A 23,784-nucleotide genomic window follows, 5' to 3' on the forward strand; every position below is an offset into this window, starting at 1 on the left:
ACACTCAATTGAAACAGGGTCTGAATCTTTCGTGCCCTACGTTTGTTTGGGGGCAAAGGGACAACAAACTCAATATCAACTGAAAAAATGGCAAAAATTGTTTGCATTCATCGAAGTCACTAGAGCAATTAAAGAAAATCATCAAGTAGTGAGTGACAAATTGAGACCGTCTCACACACCGCACCCATTGAAGAAATGAACTGAAGAGTTCAAAATAATGGAATGACATAAAGCATCCCATGGGAAGTAAAGAATCGTAATAAAATTGCCCTACATGCAACAACCCAAACTATGGAACAGTACGGATGAACAGGTAACGGACAAAACACAGATTCGATATCAGATTAAGCAAAAGTGCACTGCGTCCGAACTCCCGTATAAGAGAAATTACACTGTAAAAAGACACAGAAATCAAAGCTTACTCAGGAGGGATACCATGATTAACAGACCCGCCGTGTGGGTGAGATACAGTAGGTGGTGTATCAATTGAAATTTAACCGGTTCCGTTCCTTTTAGCGACAATAAGGGAGCAATTAGAAAAATTAAATAGAATAAATAAAGTGAAAGAAAAATACAAAACTGATAAGACCAGCCACATCCTTATTGGGATATTTGTCAAGCCACAAGGGGCATCTCTGATACCTTTACCGGGGTCGTCTGAGACATTTGTACCATTTTACCGAGGACCTTGGAAGGAGAGTGAGGACATCTAACAGCCAAGTGGCTCCGCAGCAAGCAGAACACTCGTGCTAGGATTGCATAACCCAAAGAACCGGAAGTGTCAATCATTAAACAACCAACACGCTCCTGGGCGGCGCACGGCCACCATGGCTGGACCTTGTGAAGCTCCCGGCACAGTGGCCGTGGATTGAAAAGTGGTATACTGGCTTCTGTACGGTCATTAACCTAAGCCAGAAATCCATGGCTTGGACACCCAAACCAATGCCAGGGTGTAGGGGCAAGCCGACGCTGAAAATCCTCATAATACCAACTACACCCATAACCACCGTGAGTTTATAGGAACTATAAATTAGGAATTGATAAATGAACATTTCAGGACCACGGTCGGGATGTTTCTGACCCAGGACTGAAAAACCTGTAGCCAATTACTAATCGTTCTCGTGACCCTGGCTTTCTTATCATAAGTACTGGGACAAATATAAACGTGACTTAGTCGACATGATGCTATCACAGGGGGAGTATCAATCAAAACACCACCGCTGACGTGACAGCACAAGACCGCCAGGCATCCTCGAAGCGTCCGATCTCTCAAACAATGAAGATGGAGAATGCCACCTTAAGGAGCTGTAATGCCTTAATCCCCCAAGCCTCCGTGAACACACCGGATGTTGATGTGGATGCCATCTCTGGGGAATTCGCCGTAGATACACCACCGCTGACGTGGGAAGGGGCATACCTCACATCCCCGGGCTGTTCAGTAGCAGACCAATTCCTCTGTGTCCTCGTAGGCTGCACCATAGATGTTCGTGCACACTCATCAGTCACCCTCGAGACGCTTGAGCCCTCAAAAGGAATTCAAAAGGCGACTTCTACCAGATGAGTGTGAACGCCGGCTTCTGTGTGTACGGGAGAAGTTCCGTGAAGAATGCCTCAAGCGCCTCCTGCACCGATCCGGCGAGCGACGCTGATCGTGCAGATCCGACCGATGCAAGGCCATGTGCCCACGCTGCGTTCTATCCCTACAGAAATTTCCGCAGCGATCTGAACAGCACACGTGCGCCTCAAACCGCCGCAGAAACAGTCCGTACTGAAAAGCCGATTTCATGCGCTCCGCACGCAGCCCCCCCATAGACAGAGCAGGGGCTGCATGCAGAGCGCACCAAAGAAGCGACATATCACTTCTTAGAACGCAGCGCCCCGGCAGTAGCCGAAGCGCCGCGTTCCAATACGCCATGTGGGCATGAATTATGCACAATCTTCATAGCTTGTGCTGGGGACGCAGGACGCATGCAGCCACGCTGCGGTGCAGAACGCAGCGTAACTGCATGAAAACACGCCATGTGGGCACATAGCCCAACGCAGAGGGGAAACGGGACCGATAACTGGTAGGACATAAGCAGGACCCCTGTGGTCTGCAAGGATTTAGACATTGTGAAAGTAGCTGTGGATGTGAAGAAGGGGACAGCTTGGGCATCAAAAGTTAATTGAGAACGTGGCAGACCATCACAGGTATGCAGCACAGGAGGGGAGTTAGGGGTGGGGGGGGGGTGTTCACTATTTGGAGGCTCTGAGCCAGGGATGTAGGCTGGAGAGCAGACACACTGCCCAAAACCTGCAGAAGAGGAAGTGGTGTCATTGTCCATGGCAGTATATGAGGGGTTAAAGTAATACTGCTGTGATACGAATGCACTAGAAGTGCTGGGAGCTGCAGGGGAGATGAAGGGGGTGTGCAGCAAACTGTGCTGTGTGAAAACAACAGGGAGGGGGGCTGAGGGAGCAACAGTTGTGAGGTGTTTATTAAAGCCTGCCTGCCGTGCTAAAGGCAGGGACAGGAAAAACAGGGATGTGGAAGGAGGGGGGAGAGGGAGTGATCCAGCACGAGTCCTCCTTGGTTTAAAACATTCGAGTCTTTATTTGAAAATCTTAAAAACATATAGTGAAGACCGAAAAATAGCTAGAATAGTAAAGGCACGATTACATGAGGGCTTTACGCGTTTCGGACTGACAATAAAACCAACTAGTCCTTAGTCATAAGTGTCTCATGAATCCCAAGTAGCTACTAAAGTAGACTGACTCATTAAGTGAGGAAAAGGGAGGGGTGAAAAATGTGTGAGAAAATGTGCTAATTGCAACAGAAAAAGTAGAAAAAGTAGAACGGAGAGAAAGAGATGATAAGAAAGGAGCAGATGAGTATCTGAAGATTCTCTGGCTCTGTTCTATTGAAACAACAATTTATAGTAAACATATGTTCGGTAAACCTCGCTATATTCAGAAAATCCGCATTCAGCTATAAACATAAAAATCTAAAACTGCAGGTTGGGGAATCATGTACATAAATATATAAGCATATAAACATATGAAGAGAAAATATATAATATATAGAAAAATACCAAATCTTTTGCTAGTTATATGTAGGGGCTTGGGTAGGGGAGGGAAATGCAAGGGATGGGGGAGGGTGGGGGGAAGGGGGGGGGGAGTGAGGAATATGCTGGTGGATATAATTTATGTTATTCTCCTACTAATTGTATGTAAATTTTAAGCCCCTATTTATTCTCATTAATATAATTTCCATCGCATATCTTCTTATTATTAACTCCGAACTTATAACCGCCTATCTTGTAGTAGTCCCTTCTTGACTGACTGTAAACCAGACATCGAAAAATGAATGAATGCAAAAGCCGCATGGAAAAGGGCATACTCATTATGTGCGAGTATTAGTACACAGGCTTGGTGCCTTTGCCTATAACCTGGATGGTTAAATCACGATATATGATCGGGACTCAGGAATGAGAGTGAGACCAAAACTAGAATATAAAGCATGACCAGAGGATAAATCAATTTGAAAATATGGGTATGATTGTGATTGTGATTGCCCCCTTTAGTGTAGAACATGTTAATATTAAATTTTGAATTTTAAGGTTATTCTTAAATTACCAACTATTAAATTTTCGAAAGTGGCCAGCCATTTCCGGATTATTATTTGTTTTCCTATTGTTTCCATTTATATTCTATTCAATATTTGGCATATTTCTAAGTGAGTAATATTCATGGAAAATATATAAAGTTGGAACTCATAAACCCAATTTAATTCCCATTTATTAATGTTGACAGAAGTATATAAGGTTGTAATTCAACATAGGGTTAATACATTGGGGATCCCGATAATGGATATAATATAATTATTCTCCTTCTAATTAGACGTGAGTTACATATTATAATTTATTTCCTTGAATATAATTTTTATTTTTTTATAATTATGTTAGCAACAATTTTTATAAAAATTTATCTATAAGGTTATAGAGCAACATGGGGTTAGCGCGGAAATACCCCATAGCATTAATACGCGGGAACATTATTATTATTACTACTTCTATTTATTCAGGGATTAATATATGAATCATGAGACGCTATGGGGGGAGAGAAGAAGGGGGGGGGGGATAAAAATCCGCAAGTTAGGAAATCGTGTACATAAATATATAAGCATATAAACATATGAAGAGAGAGTATATAATATATAGAAAAATACCAAATCACTGGCTAATTATATGTAGGGACTAGGGTGGGGGGGGAAGGGGGGGGGGAGTGAGGAATATGATAGTGGATATGATTAATGTTATTCTCCTACTAATTGGATGTAAATTTTAAGCCTCAATTTATTGAATATAATTATTATTTATTTAATATTATTATGTTGGCAACAATTATCATAAAAATTTGTCTATAGGGTTATAAAGCAACATGGGGTTAGCGCGGAAATACCCCATAGCATTAATACGCAGGAACATTATTATTATTACTTCCTCTATTTATTCAGAGATTAATATATGAATCATGGGACGCTATGTGTAATAGAAGTGCTGGGAGCTGCAGGGGAGATGAAGGGGGCGTGGAGCAAACTGTGCTGTGTGAAAACAGGGAGGGGGGCTGAGGGAGCAACAGTTGTGAGGTGTTTATTAAAGCCTGCCTGCCGTGCTAAAGGCAGGGACAGGAAAAGCAGGGATGCATGTGGGGCAGGGGCCCGAGGGAAGCCCCTAGGAGAAGAAACACTTCCCCAGCAGGTGCTGCAGCTCTCTGCAACATAGCCCCTATCTGTGACTGAGGAGAGCTGAGCTCTGCAAATAAATGAGCCAGTCATCCCTAACCTTCATGCCACGCATGGGCCTGCAGCGTCTCAAGGATGTGAAGTAGTGATGGGAAATCTAGTTCATTTTGGTGATTAGTTCACTATGAACTAGTTCACTGAAAAGATTAGTTCAAAAGATTAGCTCATTTAGTTCATTTAGTTCAGTATTTCTCTCCTGTGAGGAGCTGACAGGAAATGCATCATGTGACCTGTGAACTAAATGAACTATATGAGCTGCTGAACTAAATGTTCTACTGAGAATGAATCAGGACAGCCTAGTTCAGTCTGATGCATCTCACTGAGCCCAGCAGCGCCCCCTGTGTAGAGTGTAGAGTACTGACCCATAATGAATGTGTATGAGGGAGCTGAGGAGCAGTTCAGCAGCCACCATTTTGAGAACAGAACATGAGCCAGTGGTAAAGATTTTAGCAAGACTGATCTAGGCTACAGGAGGGTGATCCTCTACAGGAGGGTGATCCTCTACAGGAGGGTGATCCTCTACAGGAGGCTGCTCCTCTACAGGAGGCTGCTCCTCTACAGGAGGGTGATCCTCTACAGGAGGCTGCTCCTCTACAGGAGGCTGCTCCTCTACAGGAGGGTGATCCTCTACAGGAGGCTGATCCTATCACACAGACGGGTGAGGGGCATGAAACACACACACAAACTCTCTCTCTCATACACACATATGAGCTGTGTCTGTCTACTGTGCAATTTCACTTTTTATTAATATTATTATTACTATTATATTTGGATTTGATGTGTGGTCTAGTGTTTTACTACCTCCTTTTCCAGCATCAGGAGCTATAAAGAGCAGTGTGAGAGCAAGAGCCTCCTGGAGCTGTAGAGGATCACTCTCTGTCTCCTCCCACTCGCTGTGTTTAGTTCAGTATTTCTCTCCACCCTATCCTGTGAGGAGCTGATAGGAAATGCATCATGTGACCTGTGAACTAAATGAACTATATGAGCTGCTGAACTAAATGTTCTACTGAGAATGAATCAGGACAGTCTAGTTCAATCTGATGCATCTCACTGAGCCCAGCAGCGCCCCCTGTGTAGAGTGTAGAGTACTGACCCATAATAAATGTGTATGAGGGAGCTGAGAAGCAGTTCAGCATTCACCATTTTGAGAACAGAACAGGAGCCAGTGGTAAAGTTTTTAGCAAGACTGATCTTCTAGACTACAGGAGACCGATCCTCTACAGGAGGCCGATCCTCTACAGGAGGCCGATCCTCTACAGGAGGCTGATCTTATCACACAGACAGGTGAGGGGCATGAACCACACACAGAAAAACTCTCATACACACGTATGAGCTGTGTCTGTCTACTGTGCAATTTCAGTTTTTATTAATATTATTATTACTATTATATTTGTATTTGATGTGTGCTAGTGTTTTACTACCTTCAAGTGTGAGAGCAGGAGCCTCCTGGAGCTGTAGAGGATCACTCTGTCTCCTCCCACTCGCTGTTTAGTTCATAATGAACTAATCTCTGTCAGGATGGTGAACTAGATGAACTAGTTCACTCTGAAGATTAGTTCATTTTGAACTACTCACTCACGAACTACCCATCACTAATGTGAAGGTCCATCGGGTTTCTCCTGCTTCCACCAGGCAGAGCTGCTCCGGATCCTGGGATACCAGGGGAAGAGGCCGGACACCGGCCCAGACCCCAATATATAGGTAGAAATTACACCCTATAGGTGGGATTGGGCATTCGGGAGGGGCCAGGACGGAGTCCCCTCCCAAACACAGGAAGAGCAGGGCCTGGACGGGAGAGGGGGCTGGACAAATACAGCATTGGAAGTTAACCCCTTGCTGCACAGTCTGGGGCAGTTTCATTATGCACTACACTGCCCACCAGATGCTGCAGTTGTATCGGGTTATTACATTGTGTCATTGTCTTCTCTTCTCCACAAGTAACAATCAGTCTCCACTTTGTCTTTTCCGCAGCGTGTCTCCTGATTGCTGCTCTCATAGTGGTGATAATCGGATTTGCACTGATTCCCATCATTGTCAGGAGTCGGACTTCATGTAAGTAGCAATATTTAATATCCTTTAGTTAATATTATCATTTGTAGTTTTTACTTCAGCATGTAAAGAGTGTTGTTGCTGTATATGATAAAGAAACCTATGGCCTGTTATTCTGTTGTTATTATTATTGTCGCTTCATGTTGTTAATCGTTAAATATACCATATAGTGTACAGGAAGATGGCAAAAAAATTCCAAGTATGGAAACATTTAAAAAAAAGTTCGATTGCATACTTCTACACACATACTTACATATACACATACTTCACACTTCTACTCCGATCGCCAGGCGGCGCCGTGTTCCTGCCGTGGATGGTGCTGGTGATAGGAGAGGAGTCGATGCTAGCACGCGCTGGTGGACGCAGGCTCTGCTCATCCACTGGTCTTGGTTTCCTGGGGATCTGCAGTGCCACTGGCTGACTGTGGGTGGCGTGTGTCTTCCAGCTGAAGTTACCATCATTCAGCTACAGCCTATGGGAAGACACCACACCCTTTTTAATGCCCCTCCTGTCTGCTGACCTCTGCCAGAAATAGTTCTGAAAATTCTGGTTACTGTTCGGTCCTGTTCTGTGATTTTGTGTGCTGATTACCGCTTGTTTCCTGACTACGTCTCCTGCCTGCTGTTTTTGTAACTCGTTGCCTGATCCGGTTTTGACCTCTGCTTGTTTCTGATTACGTCCTTGCCTGACGATTCTGTCACTGTTCTACTTTTCTTACTTCGACCCTGCCTGACGACTACTCTCTTGGACTGCAGCCATCTACAGGTAGTGATCTCCAGGGCCCTGTGTAATTCCAAATCCCTGTATTGGGGTTAAAGGGTTTCAGGGTTCTGGGGGTCCTGCTTGGTGAGTGGCTTCCCTCTAGCCTGTCCATTACAGCCCGTCTGAGTCTGTGCATCCAGGCAGGCGTTACAGGTTCCCCTGTACCCACTATTAGGGTGTGCAAACAGAGTTGTTACTATGGTTCCCTGGTTAGGGGCTCACTCAGAAGCTTCAACTCCCCCCCCCCCCCCCCCCCCCTCACGCCTACCCCCTGAACTGAGAGTCCTAGCATTCGACCCTGGTCAGTATTGTGTGTGCTCCAGTGACCGGTGTGAAAACTGCATTTTTCTTTTATATCTGTATCTTAGGTCAATCACTGAAAACTTTAATTCCAAACATAAATTGATACAAATAATGATGTGTTTATTGTACAGGTAATGGCAATAAAATTGGGATCCAGAAATCGGCTCCGTGTGAGGATCATTGGATCTGGCACCAGGGAAAGTGTTATTATTTCTCTACAGAAACTAAAACCTGGAGAAACAGCGAGAAATTCTGTAAATCACATAATTCATCACTGGCGATTATAGAAAATAAAGAGGAAAAGGTGAGAATCTGATAATGTATAGAAGAAATGTGTAATATCCACACAGCATGATATATAACTAGCTATTGAACTCATTCTTCGCCCGGGTGTCGATGATTCACCATCATGCCTGGACTTTGTGGTTGGGGTCTTTTTATTCTATTCCTCTCCTGGCTGCTTTCCTCGCCCTTAGGCTGGGGCCACACGGGGATTACTGCAATCCCCTCGCATGACACTCGGCTCACGCTGACAGTACAGCAGAGCCAAGTGTCATGTGAGTGTCCCTGCGACTGAGGTCCGATCGTGCGAGCAGACCTCAGCTGCGGGGGGCGGGCCAGCACTGAGGAGGGGAGGGCCGGTGCTGAGGAGGGGAGGGCCGGATTAACTCCCTCTCTCCTCCGTAGCCGGCTATTGCCATTCTCGCTCTGCACTCGCGGTATACCAATGTACAGCGAGTGTAGTACGATTTTTCTCTTGCCCCATAGACTTAAATGGGTGCGAGAGAAAACAGGATCGCATTACAGTCGCAGCATGCCGCGATTATTTTCTCGGTCCGATTAGGGCTGAGAAGAAAATCGCTCATGGGTGCTGACTCATAGGGTAATATTGGTCCGCGTGGAATGTGATATTTTATCGCACTCCACTTGCAACAATTTTCATGCCATGTGGCTTAGACCTTATTTAAATTTTGCGCTGTGGATGCTGCCATCATCCGTATGTTCAGCGTGTGCGCAGTGCTATGTTCACATTGTAGCTGTATTCTTCACTTAAATAGGTTTGGAGTCAGCGCATGCGCAAACCACCAACTCCTGCGCCTTTTTATTGAAGGCACTGTGTCTGCTATTATCATCTGAAAACAGAGAACAATAGAGAAGGGGTTTATGCCGCGCTGTTCATCAGGAAGGAGGACAAAGAGATGGTCAATGTTCCTTTATTGTAGCTTGTGTCTACGCGTTTCAGGAGCTCTGCTCCCTTCATCAGGACATACAGCACAAAAAAAACATATCTGCAGTTGATCCTAGGATCCCAGCATAAATACAACACAGAAAAAAGAAAAAAATGTCAAGCCACACCCCCAAATAAAAAAATTGGCGGGTTGGAATGACGCATGTAACAGCAAACACACTTACATGTATAAAAGACAGAGAAAACAGGGACAAACAATTGGTAATGGTATAAAAATATGTTATAAAATATTCATGCAAAAAATTGTTTTATTATCCACAATTAAAGAAATCTAAAAATCAGGACTCATGGGTTAAAAAATAGGTATCTGTTTGTAAAATTTATTGGGGGGTGTGGCTTGACATTTTTTTCTTTTTTCTGTGTTGTATTTATGCTGGGATCCTAGGATCAACTGCAGATATGTTTTTTTGTGCTGTATGTCCTGATGAAGGGAGCAGAGCTCCTGAAACGCGTAGACACAAGCTACAATAAAGGAACATTGACCATCTCTTTGTCCTCCTTCCTGATGAACAGCGCGGCATAAACCCCTTCTCTGTTGTTCTCTATTATCAACCACGGGGGCTGCAGCAGATTTCATCTCTACAACATAAGCTTTCATAGTAGTTGTGACTGTCACAACTACTTAAGGTGAGTGCATTCCCTTCAATTTTTCCTGGATATATACCGGGTAAGACCCTATTGCGCTTTTTCTTTCCACAGTTTATTTCGCATTATCATCTGAAACAAACTGGTGGCTGTTGATATTTACAGAGACAGTGTCTTCAATAAAATGGCGCCGGAGTTGGTGCTATACGCACGTGTTGACTCCGATGCCATTTTATTGAAGAATTCAACTACAATGTGAAGATAGCACTGCGCACGCGCCGGCTAAATGGTTATGTCCGGCTTGGAACAAAAAAACACGTTCACCGTTAAATAGTGAATACAGTGTATTAATTATATACGAGTGTGTGTATTAGCAAGCAACAGACAGCAGCAGCATGAAAACGCATGACTGTCTGTCACCTGTGACACACCCGTGATAAGGGTCTAGTTGTCCATAGCAACCAATCAGAGCTCAGGTTTCACTTTACCTCAGTACCTTCAATGCTGAAAGCTGCGGTTGCTATAGGCAACCAGAACAATCTTACTGGGAAGCAATTCTCATAAATGAGGCCCCAGTTACTTCTGCAATGGCTGACCTTTCTTAAAAAAACAAAATAGGCCCTTTGGCCAATAAAACAGTTTGATCCCGGCTTCAAACAGAAGGAGGCATTCAGCATTATATAGGGAATAACTGTATAATAATAATAATACATCCACACATGATTATATATCATAATTATTATGATTTTATTATTAGGATTTTGTGTTCCGGTACAAGGGTACAGACAATCACTGGATCGGTATAAGACGCACAGATGATAATACGGCCTGGACCTGGACTAATGGAACATTATATAATGAAAGCTTGTAAGTCATTATACGGGAAGTTGATTACAGATGATAGATCAGCTCTATTACTTTTATGTCAAAAGTTTTCTTCTTACCGACATTGGACGTACTAGGTACATCCTACCTCATGTCAGTATAATCCCCGCCGGCTGCTGCGGTGAGCCGGCGGTGAGTCCCACACATGTCTTCTGATTTGAACAGCTGACATGCGTGGCTATCAGGCGCGGGTGGATCTATGATCCACTCGTGCCTGTTAACCCCTTAGATCGCTCTGTCTAAATGTGACAGCACAATGTAAATGGCCACAGCGGGGAACACGCCTTTCCCTGCTTTCATCGGAGGCCCTGTGACATGATCACGGGGAGCCGATGGTAGCACAGGGTCATGTGATGACTCCTGTCGCTATAATGACTCACTTCCTACTACTGCCGGCAGAGAGCTGCGTGTAAGAGGATAGCAGCATTTCTCCTGGTCTGAGCTGTGCCTCTATGATCAGGAAAAATGAACAATCAAACTACTGATCCTTATAGTTCCCTAGGGAGATTAGTAAAATAATAAAAAGTAAAAAAAAAGTTTAATAAAAAACCTAAAAGTTCAAATCACCCCCCATTCGCCCCATTGAAAATTAAAAGGTTAAAGAAAATAAAAATTATACACACATTTGGCATCGCCACGTTCAGAAATGCCCGATCTATCAAAATATAAAATCAATTAAATTTTGCGCAAAATGCAATAACAGGCGATTAAAATGTAGCATCTGCACAAAAATAATACGGTTAAAAATGTCAGCTCGAGACGCAAAAAATACGCCATCACTGATCCCCACATTCGGAAAAATGAGAATGCTGCAGGTTCGCCACTTTTTTTGGACAAATTTCTGAATTTTTTTAACCCCTTAGATAAAAGTAAACCTATACATATTTGGTGTCTGCCAACTTGGACCAACCGGAGGCATCACACCAACACATCAGTTTTACGATATAGTGAACACTATGAATTAAATACCCCAAAAAGAATCGTGCAATCACAATTTTTCTGCACTTGGAATTTTTTTTGCCATTTTCCAGTACACTATATGATAAAACTCATGGCTTCATTTAAAAGTACAACTCGTCCCGCAAAAAATAAGCCCTCATATGGCAAGATTGACGGAAAAAATAAAAAGTTATGGGTTTTGGAAGAATGGAAGCAAAAAAAAAAAAAATAACGAAGACTGATGTGATAATTCTGTGTATGAAATGTTTTGTTTTCCAGATTCAGAATCACAAGATTATCAAAGAATTCGGGAAAAATGGAATATGTCTTTCTGAATCATGAAGGTGTGAGGAGTCATGAAGGACTCCTTGAATTCAAATGGATCTGTAACAGGACGTAGGGTTCTGGTTTTGCTGCAATGGACATTGTCACCACATTCTGCAGCCAGAAGTCCTGCACCGTTGACTCACTACTCCGGTTTCTGTGCCAATCTACCTAAAATCTAGTGACTCTTCACCCAAAACAAACCTGATTGGCTATAAAGACTATCCTTACCATCATTTCACCACTAGGATCATCTGAAGTCATTAATTGGGCAATTTTGATTATTTATACACTGCTGCCTACTGCCCTCCGTGAAGCCGCAAGGTCAAGAGCCTTCCCAAGCCTGGCCACAGGAAGAATGGTGATGGAAAGAAGAACAACACCCGCTCGTTACACCTTCCCTCAAGATTCACAATCTCCACACATCACCGACCTGAACACAAAATACTAACATGAAGGCCTCAAGTCTCAAAGTCACAGGGCCTGATTCATTGTTACATTTGTGTTTTTCTTCGTCGAGTTTTCGGTGTTTCTCACAGTTTTTCATTACTATTTTATTCTTCTTTCAAACTGTATCTTTTATAAAGACTATTTTATATGTGTTTTCTTGTTTGTTTTTATTTCCATTCACCATTGGGAGAAAGATTTGGATTTCCTGATATGTGCCCCAGTTCCCCCATCACCCGGGAATTATGTCATGTACGTTTTACATTTTTAGGCAAATTTTGGGATTTTTTTATCTGAACTTTGCAACCATTTTTCCAACTAAAAAGTTGCAAAAAAGCTTAGAGTAAGAGACAAAGAGCATTTTTTATTTTGCACAAATTTCATGAACCATGTGCCTCATATTGAAGAATGGGGCACAAAAGCCTAATTCATTTTTGTATTTGCTTCTCTTTTTTGTCCAGTTTTTCGTGTTAGGCGCAAATATAACACAGGTAGAAATTCTGCCTCATCCGTCCTGGTGGGCCCTATCTAAAATCTCTGATTTTGATGTTTCTTGTGCCTGTATTGTCCTGAGGAAGGGAGCAGAGCCTCCTGAAACGCGTAGACCAGACCTGAGCATGAAATAAAGTAACATTAAATTCTTCATCTTCATGAGTGGTCGTTGGCGCGGTATTGAAATCACCCTTTCCTTACTAATTTCTACTACCTGACGTGGCTACTGGGCAGATATAAAAATAGACGTTTTTGTATGCTAAATATCTCAATTTTACTATTTCTTAGATTTCCTTTAGCAGTAATGCATATCTATATTCTTACATTCATGGTTTTCATGCTTTAGCATTTCAGAGTGCAACTTTCTCTTTTTGTCATTTTTTATGTCATGTACAGTTATGCACTCATTCACATTGCAGTTATGAGAGTGCTGTCAGTCTTTTTGTCTAACTTTATGCTGTAGAGACGTAAGTGTTGTTCTCAGGAAGAACACAGAAAAGGTTTGCAACGGCCTGAACCCTGATCGCGGGCATGGACCACTGCGGTCTCCTGCAGAGAACACTTGCAGAGTGTCTTGATTCTGTGCACCCTCCCTTAGGAATACTTGGGTTGGCACTTTTTGTATGAGCATGTGTCAGCTTCTCACCAGTTTGCTTCTAAGGGGTTGTTCACTATTTTTACAGTGATAGCCCATCCTTAGGATAGGTCATCAATGTCTGATCAGATAACAACCGGTGTATTCCCTTCATGCTTTAAACATGCCTCCATCACACCCATCCTCTAAAAACCCTCCCTTGACCCTTCCTCTGTGTTAAACTATCGCCCCATATCACTTCTCCCCTATGCCTCAAAACCACTGGAACAGCCTGTCCATCTTGAGCTGTCCTCATACCTCTCCTCCTGCTCCCTCTTGACCAGTTACAATCTGGCTTCTGACCGCATCATTCCACTGAAACTGCCCTAACTAAAGTCACTGATGACCTACTAACTGCCAAAGCCAAGCAACACTACTCTGTCCTCCTCCTGGACCTGTCCTCTGCCTTTGACACAGTAGACCACTCCCTTCTACTACAGATTCTCTTGTCTCTGGGCATCACAGATTCGGCCCCATCTTGGATCTCCTCATAGCTAACAGACAAGACTTTCAGCGTCTCCCATTCTGACACCACTTCCTCATCTCGCCCCCTATCTGTCGGCGTCCCCCATGGTTCAGTTCTTGGACCCCTGCTGATCTCTATCTACACCTTCGGCCTGGGACAGCTCATAGAGTCCCAAGGCTTTCAGTATCACCTCTATGCTGATGACACACAGATCTACCTCTCTGGACCTGACATTACCTCTCTAACCAAAATCCCACAATGTCTGTCTGCTATTTCATCCTTTTAATGTGCTCAATTTATAAAACTGTATATAGTACAAATTTCACCGCACTCTCCAGGAATTTTTCATGCAAAACGTGAATTTTATTTAGACAGATGGTGGACAGTAGAAGGTAAGGCAAGGGGAATAGCGATAACCAATCAATTGACATTTCGACCGATAGGGTCTTTGTCACAAAATATCGCTTATCTGAATGCAGTAAGGGCGCTCCCGCGCCTGTGTCTCAGCTGGTCTGTCACACTTGATAGGGAGATTGATGTAAAGTGGCCTTTAGTCTCCCGGTACTTACCTGCACTTACCTGCATCTAACCTTCGATCCCTCACGAGATCTCCTTCCCTACTTCGCTCTCATCTCTTCTTCCCACCACCGCATCCAAGATTTCTCCCGTGCCTTCCCCATACTCTGGAATGCTCTGCCAACATATCAGACTCTTGCCTACCTTGACAAGCTTCAAAAGGAACCTGAAGACCCACCACTTTTGACAAGCCCACAACCTGCTGTTACCCTCAGTCCACCATAGCACCACACGACCAGCTCTGCCTTTGTGGCGCCCTGGACAAGCCAGGACGTCACAGGTACTGCAACAACACACCCCACACCCCGGCTAGGCACACCAAAGTCAGACAAAAATCCTTGTTGCCTCCCTCCAGGGGCTGATGTCCACACCAGGGGGTGGAGCCAGGTGGTTGGCCCCACCCACCGAGGAGTTCACAGTCCTGGAGGCGGGAAAAGGAAGTCAGATCAGTTAGAGAGTTGGAGAGTGAAGTGGTAGTAGAGGAGACTGACCGTGTCCGGGTGCGTGGCCCGGGCACATACAGCAAGGTTGGCAGACTGTGGTGACCGTCTGCAGGAGGGGCTGATTGACGTGAACCGTAAGGACCGGAGACGGGCGGTGGCCCGCCGGTACCGGATCGGGGAACGAAGAGGAACCAGCACCATTCGGCAGGGCCTACGGACCTCGACCAGGCTTGGAGTCACCGTAAAACCGGTCAAATCCGTTAGTGAAGGGAACCTCCGGGGTTTCCCAGCAGTCAAGACCCGATTGAAGGCAACCGCTCAAACCGTGAAAGGAAATACAGTCACCGCCAAGGCTACAGTTCCCAGGGCCAGAGCCTGCGGGCAAAAGGGGCTCCCTCAGCCTCCATCCAAGCTGAGGAGCGGGTTACCGGTGGGAAGCCATTGGAACCGTAAACATAACACAGGTGCAGGGAAAGGCAGTCACCGCCAACCTACCGGGAGAAGAACCACCGCAGCCATCTGTGGGACCCGTCCATCCAGCTGTTTGTTTTAGCAGAGACTTTGCATTCATCATTGGCTGAGTGAGTACCACCGTGCCGTGCGGCACCGCACTGCCCCCGCGACCCTGCACCTCACCAGGCCCCGTAACCCGCCTGCCATTCCTCCCTCACCGGGCCCCGGGACAACCAACCCCCCTACCCACGGAGGGGAAAAACAACATCCAAGCTGCTCCCTGTCATCGCTCCCGGGATCCCCGTCCAGAGCAGCGGTGGTGTCACAACCTCACCACAACCGTGGGTGGCGTCACGGACAATAAATCCCCAAAACCATTCCCCTTTTCACTCACGGGCGAGGAGCGCCACTTGAGGCCCCGGATCCGGCCCATTGCTCAAGCCACCGAGCAGCAAGCGAAGCAGCAGCAGTGCCGGACCCGAGCGGGGTGAGCGCAGAGTCCCCTCCCCGCCCGCGACACCTTCACCTACTCTATCCTCACCTATCCCTTGTAGACTGTGAGCCTTCGCGGGCAGGGTCCTCTCTGCTCCTGTACCTGTCTATGCCTTGTTTTGTTCATGATTATTGTACTTGTCCCTACTATGTATACCTCTTTTCACATGTAAAGCGCCATGGAATAAATGGCGCTATAATAATAAATAATCAGCGGAGGTCTGACACCCTGCACCCCCACGATCAATTGTTGTCAGTGCAGTAGGCAACTGGAAATGCTAAGTTCTGAATCTGACCCATCTTTTGATAGTGGCCATGGCCGGGTACTGCACATCCATCTCCCTATCAAATCAATAGGAGGCAGCTGTGCAGTACCTGGCTGCAGCCGCTATGAGAAGGTGGAGCAGCTCCAGAACCACCGGCACCGAGAACAGCGGATCAGTGGGGGTGCCGGGTGTCAGACCCCGACTGATCAGACATTGATGACCTATCCTAAGGACAGTTTATCAATGTAAAACTAGTGGACAACCCCTTTAACATTCTTCCACTGAAGGATAGCCTTTACTTAGTATAGACGAGTGACTATGAATTATGTATATAGGCAGTTGTGTTTCTTGTTTTTTAGCTTCTGTAGCTGTGATGTTGCTTTTGTTTTTCATCCTCTGGGAATTTCTCGTTCTGTTGTTCTAACCTTTCCTCATTCCTGCTATGCGCTTTACCTGCCCAAACCTGTCTGGTTTGGCTCTTTAGAATTACAAAACAATGTGTCTGATCAGAAAAAAACAGCAGCCCGAACACAATATACAGAATGACTCCACCATTCTATCCGTGTGTCACTCTATATAATAGAGATGTGGGGGGTTTTGCCCAAGTTGTTACACGGTTATATGGTTTTACGGTATCACTAAACAGCCCCTGGTGCAGCTTGCAGGTCAGGTCACGGTGGATTAAATATTGATGACTCATGTAAGAAAGAACCGCATCCAACACAGATAGGTGGTTCGGGGGGGAACAAACAAGTGCTGTCCTGGTTCCATCACCCGGCAATGTCGGCTTTAATTCAGTCATTTCCCAGTATCTCCATGATTGTAGATATCTCTGATATTAAACCCTTAACCCTTGAGGTGCTATAGCTACAGCCAGGGCCGTATTTGCCACTAGGCACCCGTGGTCCCGTGCCTAGGGCGGCACGTTGCGGGGGGCGGCACTTTCTGGCAGCAAAAAAAAAAATATATATATAAATTTTTTTTTTATTTTTTTTTTACATCCCCGCCCCCGTCCCTCCCTCCGTTACACTCGGCTGTGTTCCGGGGGGGGGTTGGGAGGGAGGACAGGCGCACTTCTGCTGTCTATTTAAATACATGGCGGGCGCCAGGCATAGTGAGCTGACTAACCCCGGAAGTTCCATGGCCTGCACTTCCGGGGTCAGATGCGTGCAGGCGCGACAGTCAGCTCACTGCCCCGTGCTGCAGCGTCCAATGCTGCAGCTGACACACGCCGCGGAGGAGGACGCGTCTGCAGCTGGAGCCAGCCAGAAGAGGAGCCAGCCAGAGCAGGGCGGCGAGCACAGGAGCAGGTAAGGCAGAGGCAGAGCCTAGAATGTATGGGCTCCTTACAGGTTAGTTGATGATCGTTGCAAATTGCGATGCCTCTTTTTGTCCACTTTAATCATGCAAGGGGAGGCTGGGGGGAGAGAGGCTGAGGCTGGGGGAGGCTGGGAAGAGAGAGAGGCTGGGGGGAGGCTGGGAAGAGAGGGAGGCTGGGAAGAGAGAGAGGCTGGGGGGAGGCTGGGAAGAGAGAGAGAGGCTGAGGCTGGGAAGAGAGAGGCTGGGAAGAGAGAGGCTGAGGGGAGGCTGGGAAGAGAGAGAGGCTGAGGCTGGGAAGAGAGAGAGACTGAGACTGGGGGGAGGCTGGGAAGAGAGAGGCTGAGGCTGGGGGGAGGCTGGGAAGAGAGAGAGGCTGAGGCTGGGGGGAGGCTGGGAAGAGAGAGAGGCTGGGAAGAGAAAGAGGCTGAGGCTGGGGGGAGGCTGGGAAGAGAGAGAGGCTGGGAAGAGAAAGAGGCTGAGGCTGGGGGGAGGCTGGGAAGAGAGAGAGGCTGGGAAGAGAAAGAGGCTGAGGCTGGGGGGAGTCTGGGAAGAGAGGGAGGCTGAGGCTGGGGGGAGAGAGGCTGAGGCTGGGGTAAGCTGGGAGCAGGGAGGCTGATGCTGAGGGAGGCTGGGGGGAGAGAGGCTGATGCTGGGGGAGGCTGGGGGGAGAGAGGCTGATGCTGGGGGAGAGGCTGCTGCTGGAGGCGGGGGGAGAGAGGCTGCTGCTGGGGGAATGGGAGAGAGGGGCCAATGCTAGAGACAGAGGACAAGGGTTGAGGGATAGAGCAATGACAATATCGATGGGGGGGAGTGTAAGGACTCAGAATAAGAGGGGGGCAGCATTGGGAGCTCATTATGGAGAAGGGGCAGCATGTGTGGGCTCAGTATGGAGTGGAACAATGTAGGGGGAGTCAATATCAAGAGTGGGGTAGTGTGTGTGTGTGTGTGTGTCTCAGCATAAGTGCTAGTGTGGTGGTCTTAGTATGATGAATGGGGCAGCATGGAGGTGTCATTATGGAAAAGAGGAAGGCAGCATTAGGAGCTCATGGAGAGGGGCAGCATGCACGGGACACTGTGAGGAGGGGGCAGCATGCACGGGACACTGTGAGGAGGGGGCAGCATGCACGGGACACTGTGAGGAGGGGGCAGCATGCACGGGACACTGTGAGGAGGGGGCAGCATGCACGGGACATTGTGAGGAGGGGGCAGCATGCATGGGACACTGAGGAGGGGGCAGCATGCATGGGACACTGTGAGGAGGGGGAAGCATGCATGGGACACTGTGAGGAGGGGGCAGCATGCATGGGACACTGTGAGGAGGGGGCAGCATGCATGGGACACTGAGGAGGGGGCAGCATACATGGGACATTGTGAGGAGGGGGCAGCATGCATGCGACACTGTGAGGAGGGGGCAGCATGCATGGGACACTGTGAGGAGAGGGCAGCATGCATGGGACACTGTGAGGAGGGGGCAGCATGCATGGGATACTGTGAGGAGGGGGCAGCATGCATGGGACACTGTGAGGAGGGGGCAGCATGCATGGGACACTGTGAGGAGGGGGCAGCATGCATGGGACACTGTGAGGAGGGGGCAGCATGCATGGGACACTGTGAGGAGGGGGCAGCATGCATGAGACACTGTGAGGAGGGGGCAGCATGCACGGGACATTGTGAGGAGGGGGCAGCATGCATGGGACACTGAGGAGGGGGCAGCATGCATGGGACACTGTGAGGAGGGGGCAGCATGCATGGGACACTGTGAGGAGGGGGCAGCATGCATGGGACACTGTGAGGAGGGGGCAGCATGCATGGGACACTGTGAGGAGGGGGCAGCATGCATGGGACACTGAGGAGGGGGCAGCATACATGGGACATTGTGAGGAGGGGGCAGCATGCATGAGACACTGTGAGGAGGGGGCAGCATGCATGGGACACTGTGAGGAGAGGGCAGCATGCATGGGACACTGTGAGGAGGGGGCAGCATGCATGGGATACTGTGAGGAGGGGGCAGCATGCATGGGACACTGTGAGGAGGGGGCAGCATGCATGGGACACTGTGAGGAGGGGGCAGCATGCATGGGACACTGTGAGGAGGGGGCAGCATGCATGGGACACTGTGAGGATGGAGCAGCATGCATGGGACATTGTGAGGGGGGACAGCATGCATGGGACACTGTGAGGAGGGGGCAGCATGCATGGGACACTGTGAGGAGGGGGCAGCATGCATGGGACACTGTGAGGAGGGGGCAGCATGCATGGGACATTGTGAGGAGGGGGCAGCATGCATGGGACACTGTGAGGAGGGGGCAGCATGCATGGGACACTGTGAGGAGGGGGCAGCATGCATGGGACACTGTGTGGAGGTCAGCATGCATGGGACATTGTGAGGAGGGGGCAGCATGCATGGGACATTGTGAGGAGGGGGCAGCATGCATGGGACATTGTGAGGAGGGGGCAGCATGCATGGTACATTGTGAGGAGGGGGCAGCATGCATGGGACATTTTGAGGAGGGGGCAGCATGCATGGGACATTGTGAGGAGGGGGCAGCATGCATGGGACATTGTGAGGAGGGGGCAGAATGCATGGGACATTGTGAGGAGGGGGCAGCATGATGTGAGGACAATGTGCAGATCATATTTCATAATTGAGGAAGGTGTGGTGGGTATAATTTATAAGGGAGGGCAGTGTGTAGTTTATTAGGGGCAGTGTGACAGTCACAATATATAAGTGGGGACGGTGTGGTGGGAATATTTTATACCCATGCTATGTTTTGATGTGCCCGTGGTGATCCCCATTGGGGGGGGGTTAGTGCCCTTCGTTTCTCATTGATACGTTTTAGGCTATGTGCGCACGTTGCGCAAATACATGCAGTTACGCTGCGCTTTGTAGCGCAGCGTAACTGCATGCGTCCTGCGTCCCCTGCACAGTCTATGGAGATTGTGCAGGGGCCGTGCGCACATGGCGCTTTAGAGCGCAGCGCTTCGGCTACTGCCGAAGCGCTGCGTAAAAAGAAGTGACATGTCACTTCTTTCCTGCGCTTTGCCGGCAGCTCCTGCTCTGTCTATGGCAGGAGCTGCAGGCAGAGCGCATGGAATCGGCGCTCACTACGGACATTTTCTGCAGCGATTAGAAGCGCACATGTGCTCTTCAGATCGCTGCAGAAATTTCTGCAGTGAACTGTACGCAACGTGCGCACATAGCCTTAAAGTGTTTTACAGAGTAGATCTGCCTTAAACAGATGTCGTGTGCGAAAACTCAGTTTTACGTTGTCAATAAGGGGCGCGACCACTTAAAGTGCCTAGGGCAGCACGAAGGCAAAATACAGCCCTGGCTACAGCATCAAAGTGGTTTGACAAAAAAAGCTCCCTTTATCAGTCCATTATTCCCCACAAATGTGAATGTGGCTTGCTGTTAGGCTATAATGGCAGCTGAGCGCCTAAAGGGCTTTATTGTTTATGTGGCCAACAGACCTGCCTAAAGGAGAGCCGGACAGAATGGCTAATATTGCAAAATACAATACATTAATACATTTGTTAAATACTATGTATTCAACAATGCAGTTATGCAAAATTGAAAACTTGTACTGCACCTGATAGGGTTAATGTGAAGCCCCACAAGTGCAGTGTCGGTGCATTACCTTCAGGGACTCCACTCGGCTGGATCCTGTCACAGGTAGGAGATCTTCTATTTAGGATTGTCGTGACGCCACTCTCAGAATTGCGGTCAGTGGGGACCGCCACTGCAGATTAAGGGATGCCTGGGGCTGATGGTGGGTGCAGCCAGTTGTAATAGCCTCCTGAGAGTGAGGCAAGCCCCAGGGCCCTGTGTAGGTGTGTAGAACCACAAGGCGCAGAATAACTCCACACAAGCAGAATGTCTTTCAGGGGTTTTACTCACAGAAGGTGGCAGAGTGAGTAACCCGGGCGTAGCTGGGATGAACCAGGCTGGAACCAGGTGTCCTTCAGGCTGACTGATGAGGGTGGCTACCGACTCGCCTTCCTTAGCCCTTCTGTGGTTTGTGGTAACCCCGACTTTTAGTCCCTATGGGGGTCACCCAGGGAAGTAGCTGCTCCCCTCGTTTGTTTGCCGTTTGCTTGTCGCCTGGACCAGATCACTCCAGCTGCTTGCCTCCTGTGAACTATGGGCCCTAACTGTGGCTACGTGGCTGCGGCTTTTGTGGTGTTGTGGCGTGGGCTTTAAGGGCCCCACACCGGCAGGTTTAGCAAGGAAAGGTGGATCTATCCCCGCACCGGGATCTGCCGCCCGTTTGGGCCTGGTACTCCCTGACAGTCTCCGTACTTTCCACTACGCTGCTCTCTCTCTAGCTGTGTGTGGGGTTCGGGCAGCACTACCAGGTGACCGTTCTCCCCCGTCGGTAGTCACTGCGCGGACGCTGTTAGACTGCAACAGCTCCAGGGTCTGCTTCTGCTCTTCCTGAGCTGCACACTAAACCGGCTCACTCGTGGGACCTGCACTGCTACTCCTGTCTGAGCTCCACTTCCATGCTCCTCACTCCTCCACACTCTGCTTCAGACTGTTTACTCCTCCTTCTCTTTTCCCCTTGTGCCTGCCTACGCCACCTAGCAACCAGGCTCTCTACCACACCCCTTGAGTGGAGATGGAGGCTTCGCCCCCTCCACTCCTCAAGTGGAGGTGAAGGCTTTGCCCCCTCCTGGGATCCCCAGGGGTCCTCTCAAAGGTACATGTGTGAGACCTGATCACTATGCGCCTGTGTAGTCACACCTCGGTCAGCCTTCTGGATTACCTGTATTGTACTGTCCCCAGCATGGGTGCAGTACTCAGTGGTGCCTGACCAGGTCAGGGGCGCCACATTCCCCCTTAGTTATCACCAGCACGTCCTCGGGCTGCAAGACAACATTTTAAAATGCATAAAACATTAAAACATGGTAAAACTTTTAAAACCACCAGGTACCATACATCACCACCCTCCACCCACAAGTCCGTTAACCCACCCTAAACCCTCTCACGTTGGCCGCGCCTTCAGCCACTTCTGGCAGGATGTAGAGGCGGCTTTCATGGGCTGGTGGTCTTCAGGGCATACCTGGCCTGGTGAAGCCGCGCCTTCAGCCACTTCTGGCAGGATCCAGAGGCGGCCTTCACAGTTGGTGCTGACCAGGTACCCTCTTTGTGGTGGAGAGCCAGGCCCCATAAACAGGCATGCTCTCTGGTTGCAGGCGAGCCAAGCCCCTAAACAGGCTGGCTCTGGTGGTGGTACCTCTGGGGTAACTATTTACACTGCGAGAGTTTGTGGCTATAGCCAGTTCATAGCCTTAAGGTTTATGGGTTTCTCACATTAGTTCATGTGGGCATATGCTTAAACTTATAAACGTTGCAAACTTTTCAAAACTTGTCAAACTGGTAACTTCTGTACTTCTTTCTTTACTTTACACAGATTCCTCTTCACCAGGGCTTGGGCCTGTAGGGCTGCGGCACCTGTTGCTTTCTTCATTTCTCTCATCATCGGAGGTAGTCTCATCAGTGGGTCCTTTATCTTTCCTTTCTTCTTCTGTATCTGTTTCTTTTTCTTGTGGTATGGAGACAACTGGGTTTCTATAGGAATCTCTGGTACATGGCGTAACGTCAAGTGCATACCATCCTCTTTCTCCCTGATGCATTGTGAATTCCACTGTATCTCCCATCTGTAAGTTCCTTCCTGGATGTCCTCTGGGCAAATGGGCTCTAACGTCCCTTCTATTAACAAAGATGCCTTCTTTTATACCAGGAGCTACTATGAAACCATATCCACTCTTCAAGCTGAAATCCTCCACAACTCCACGACAAAGTGGACCTCTAACCTGGGATTTGGCCCTTCTCAGGAACCGTTTCTCTTCCAAGTCTCTGGCCATGACTTCGTTTTTCTGCTCTGGAGACTGCGGTGCAGGGGAAAGCTTGGTTCTGCTACGGCGCCGTGTCCTACGGGCTGGATTCTGCTGGGCTGTTACTTCACTGCCTGCAGGCCCCCAGGTGAGGTTTCTGGGCAACTCTCCCTCTTCATCCCAGCGGGAATACGGCAGCATCTCTGGCTCTGGGCACGGATCCACTGCTGATGGCTCCGGGGTCAGCTCCTCAGCTTCCTGGCCTCCTCTCCCCCTTAGTTCTTCTGAGCACTCCTGTTGTGACAGCGCTGGGGATGGGTGTTCATCAGCAGGCCCTGGCGGAGGACTCTTTGGCGTGGTTACTGCAGAAGTCGCCTTGGGGGTGTGCGGAGGGAGCAGATACCGGTCCACCATCTCCTGTGGGAACTGGGCCTCTAGATCAGCCTTCAGCTTCCAGTATGCGGGGTCCTCTCCTATC

General features: G+C 48.1%; 1 protein-coding gene across 1 annotated transcript in view; it reads left to right on the top strand.

Annotated features, from left to right (window-relative positions):
* LOC142313236 (C-type lectin domain family 2 member A-like) overlaps positions 1-12,931 on the top strand; it is a 65,182-nt gene extending 52,251 nt beyond the window's left edge. The window contains exons 3-6 of the mRNA XM_075352221.1: positions 6,755-6,835; positions 8,029-8,201; positions 10,489-10,598; positions 11,835-12,931. Coding sequence (XP_075208336.1) covers positions 6,755-6,835; positions 8,029-8,201; positions 10,489-10,598; positions 11,835-11,955 — 485 coding nt within the window. The 3' untranslated portion in view covers positions 11,956-12,931. The remainder of the gene's footprint in view (positions 1-6,754; positions 6,836-8,028; positions 8,202-10,488; positions 10,599-11,834) is intronic.
* Positions 12,932-23,784: the final 10,853 nt, after the last annotated feature.

This window comes from Anomaloglossus baeobatrachus, chromosome 5 (genome assembly GCF_048569485.1).
Source record: "Anomaloglossus baeobatrachus isolate aAnoBae1 chromosome 5, aAnoBae1.hap1, whole genome shotgun sequence".
NCBI classification, from domain to species: domain Eukaryota; kingdom Metazoa; phylum Chordata; class Amphibia; order Anura; family Aromobatidae; genus Anomaloglossus; species Anomaloglossus baeobatrachus.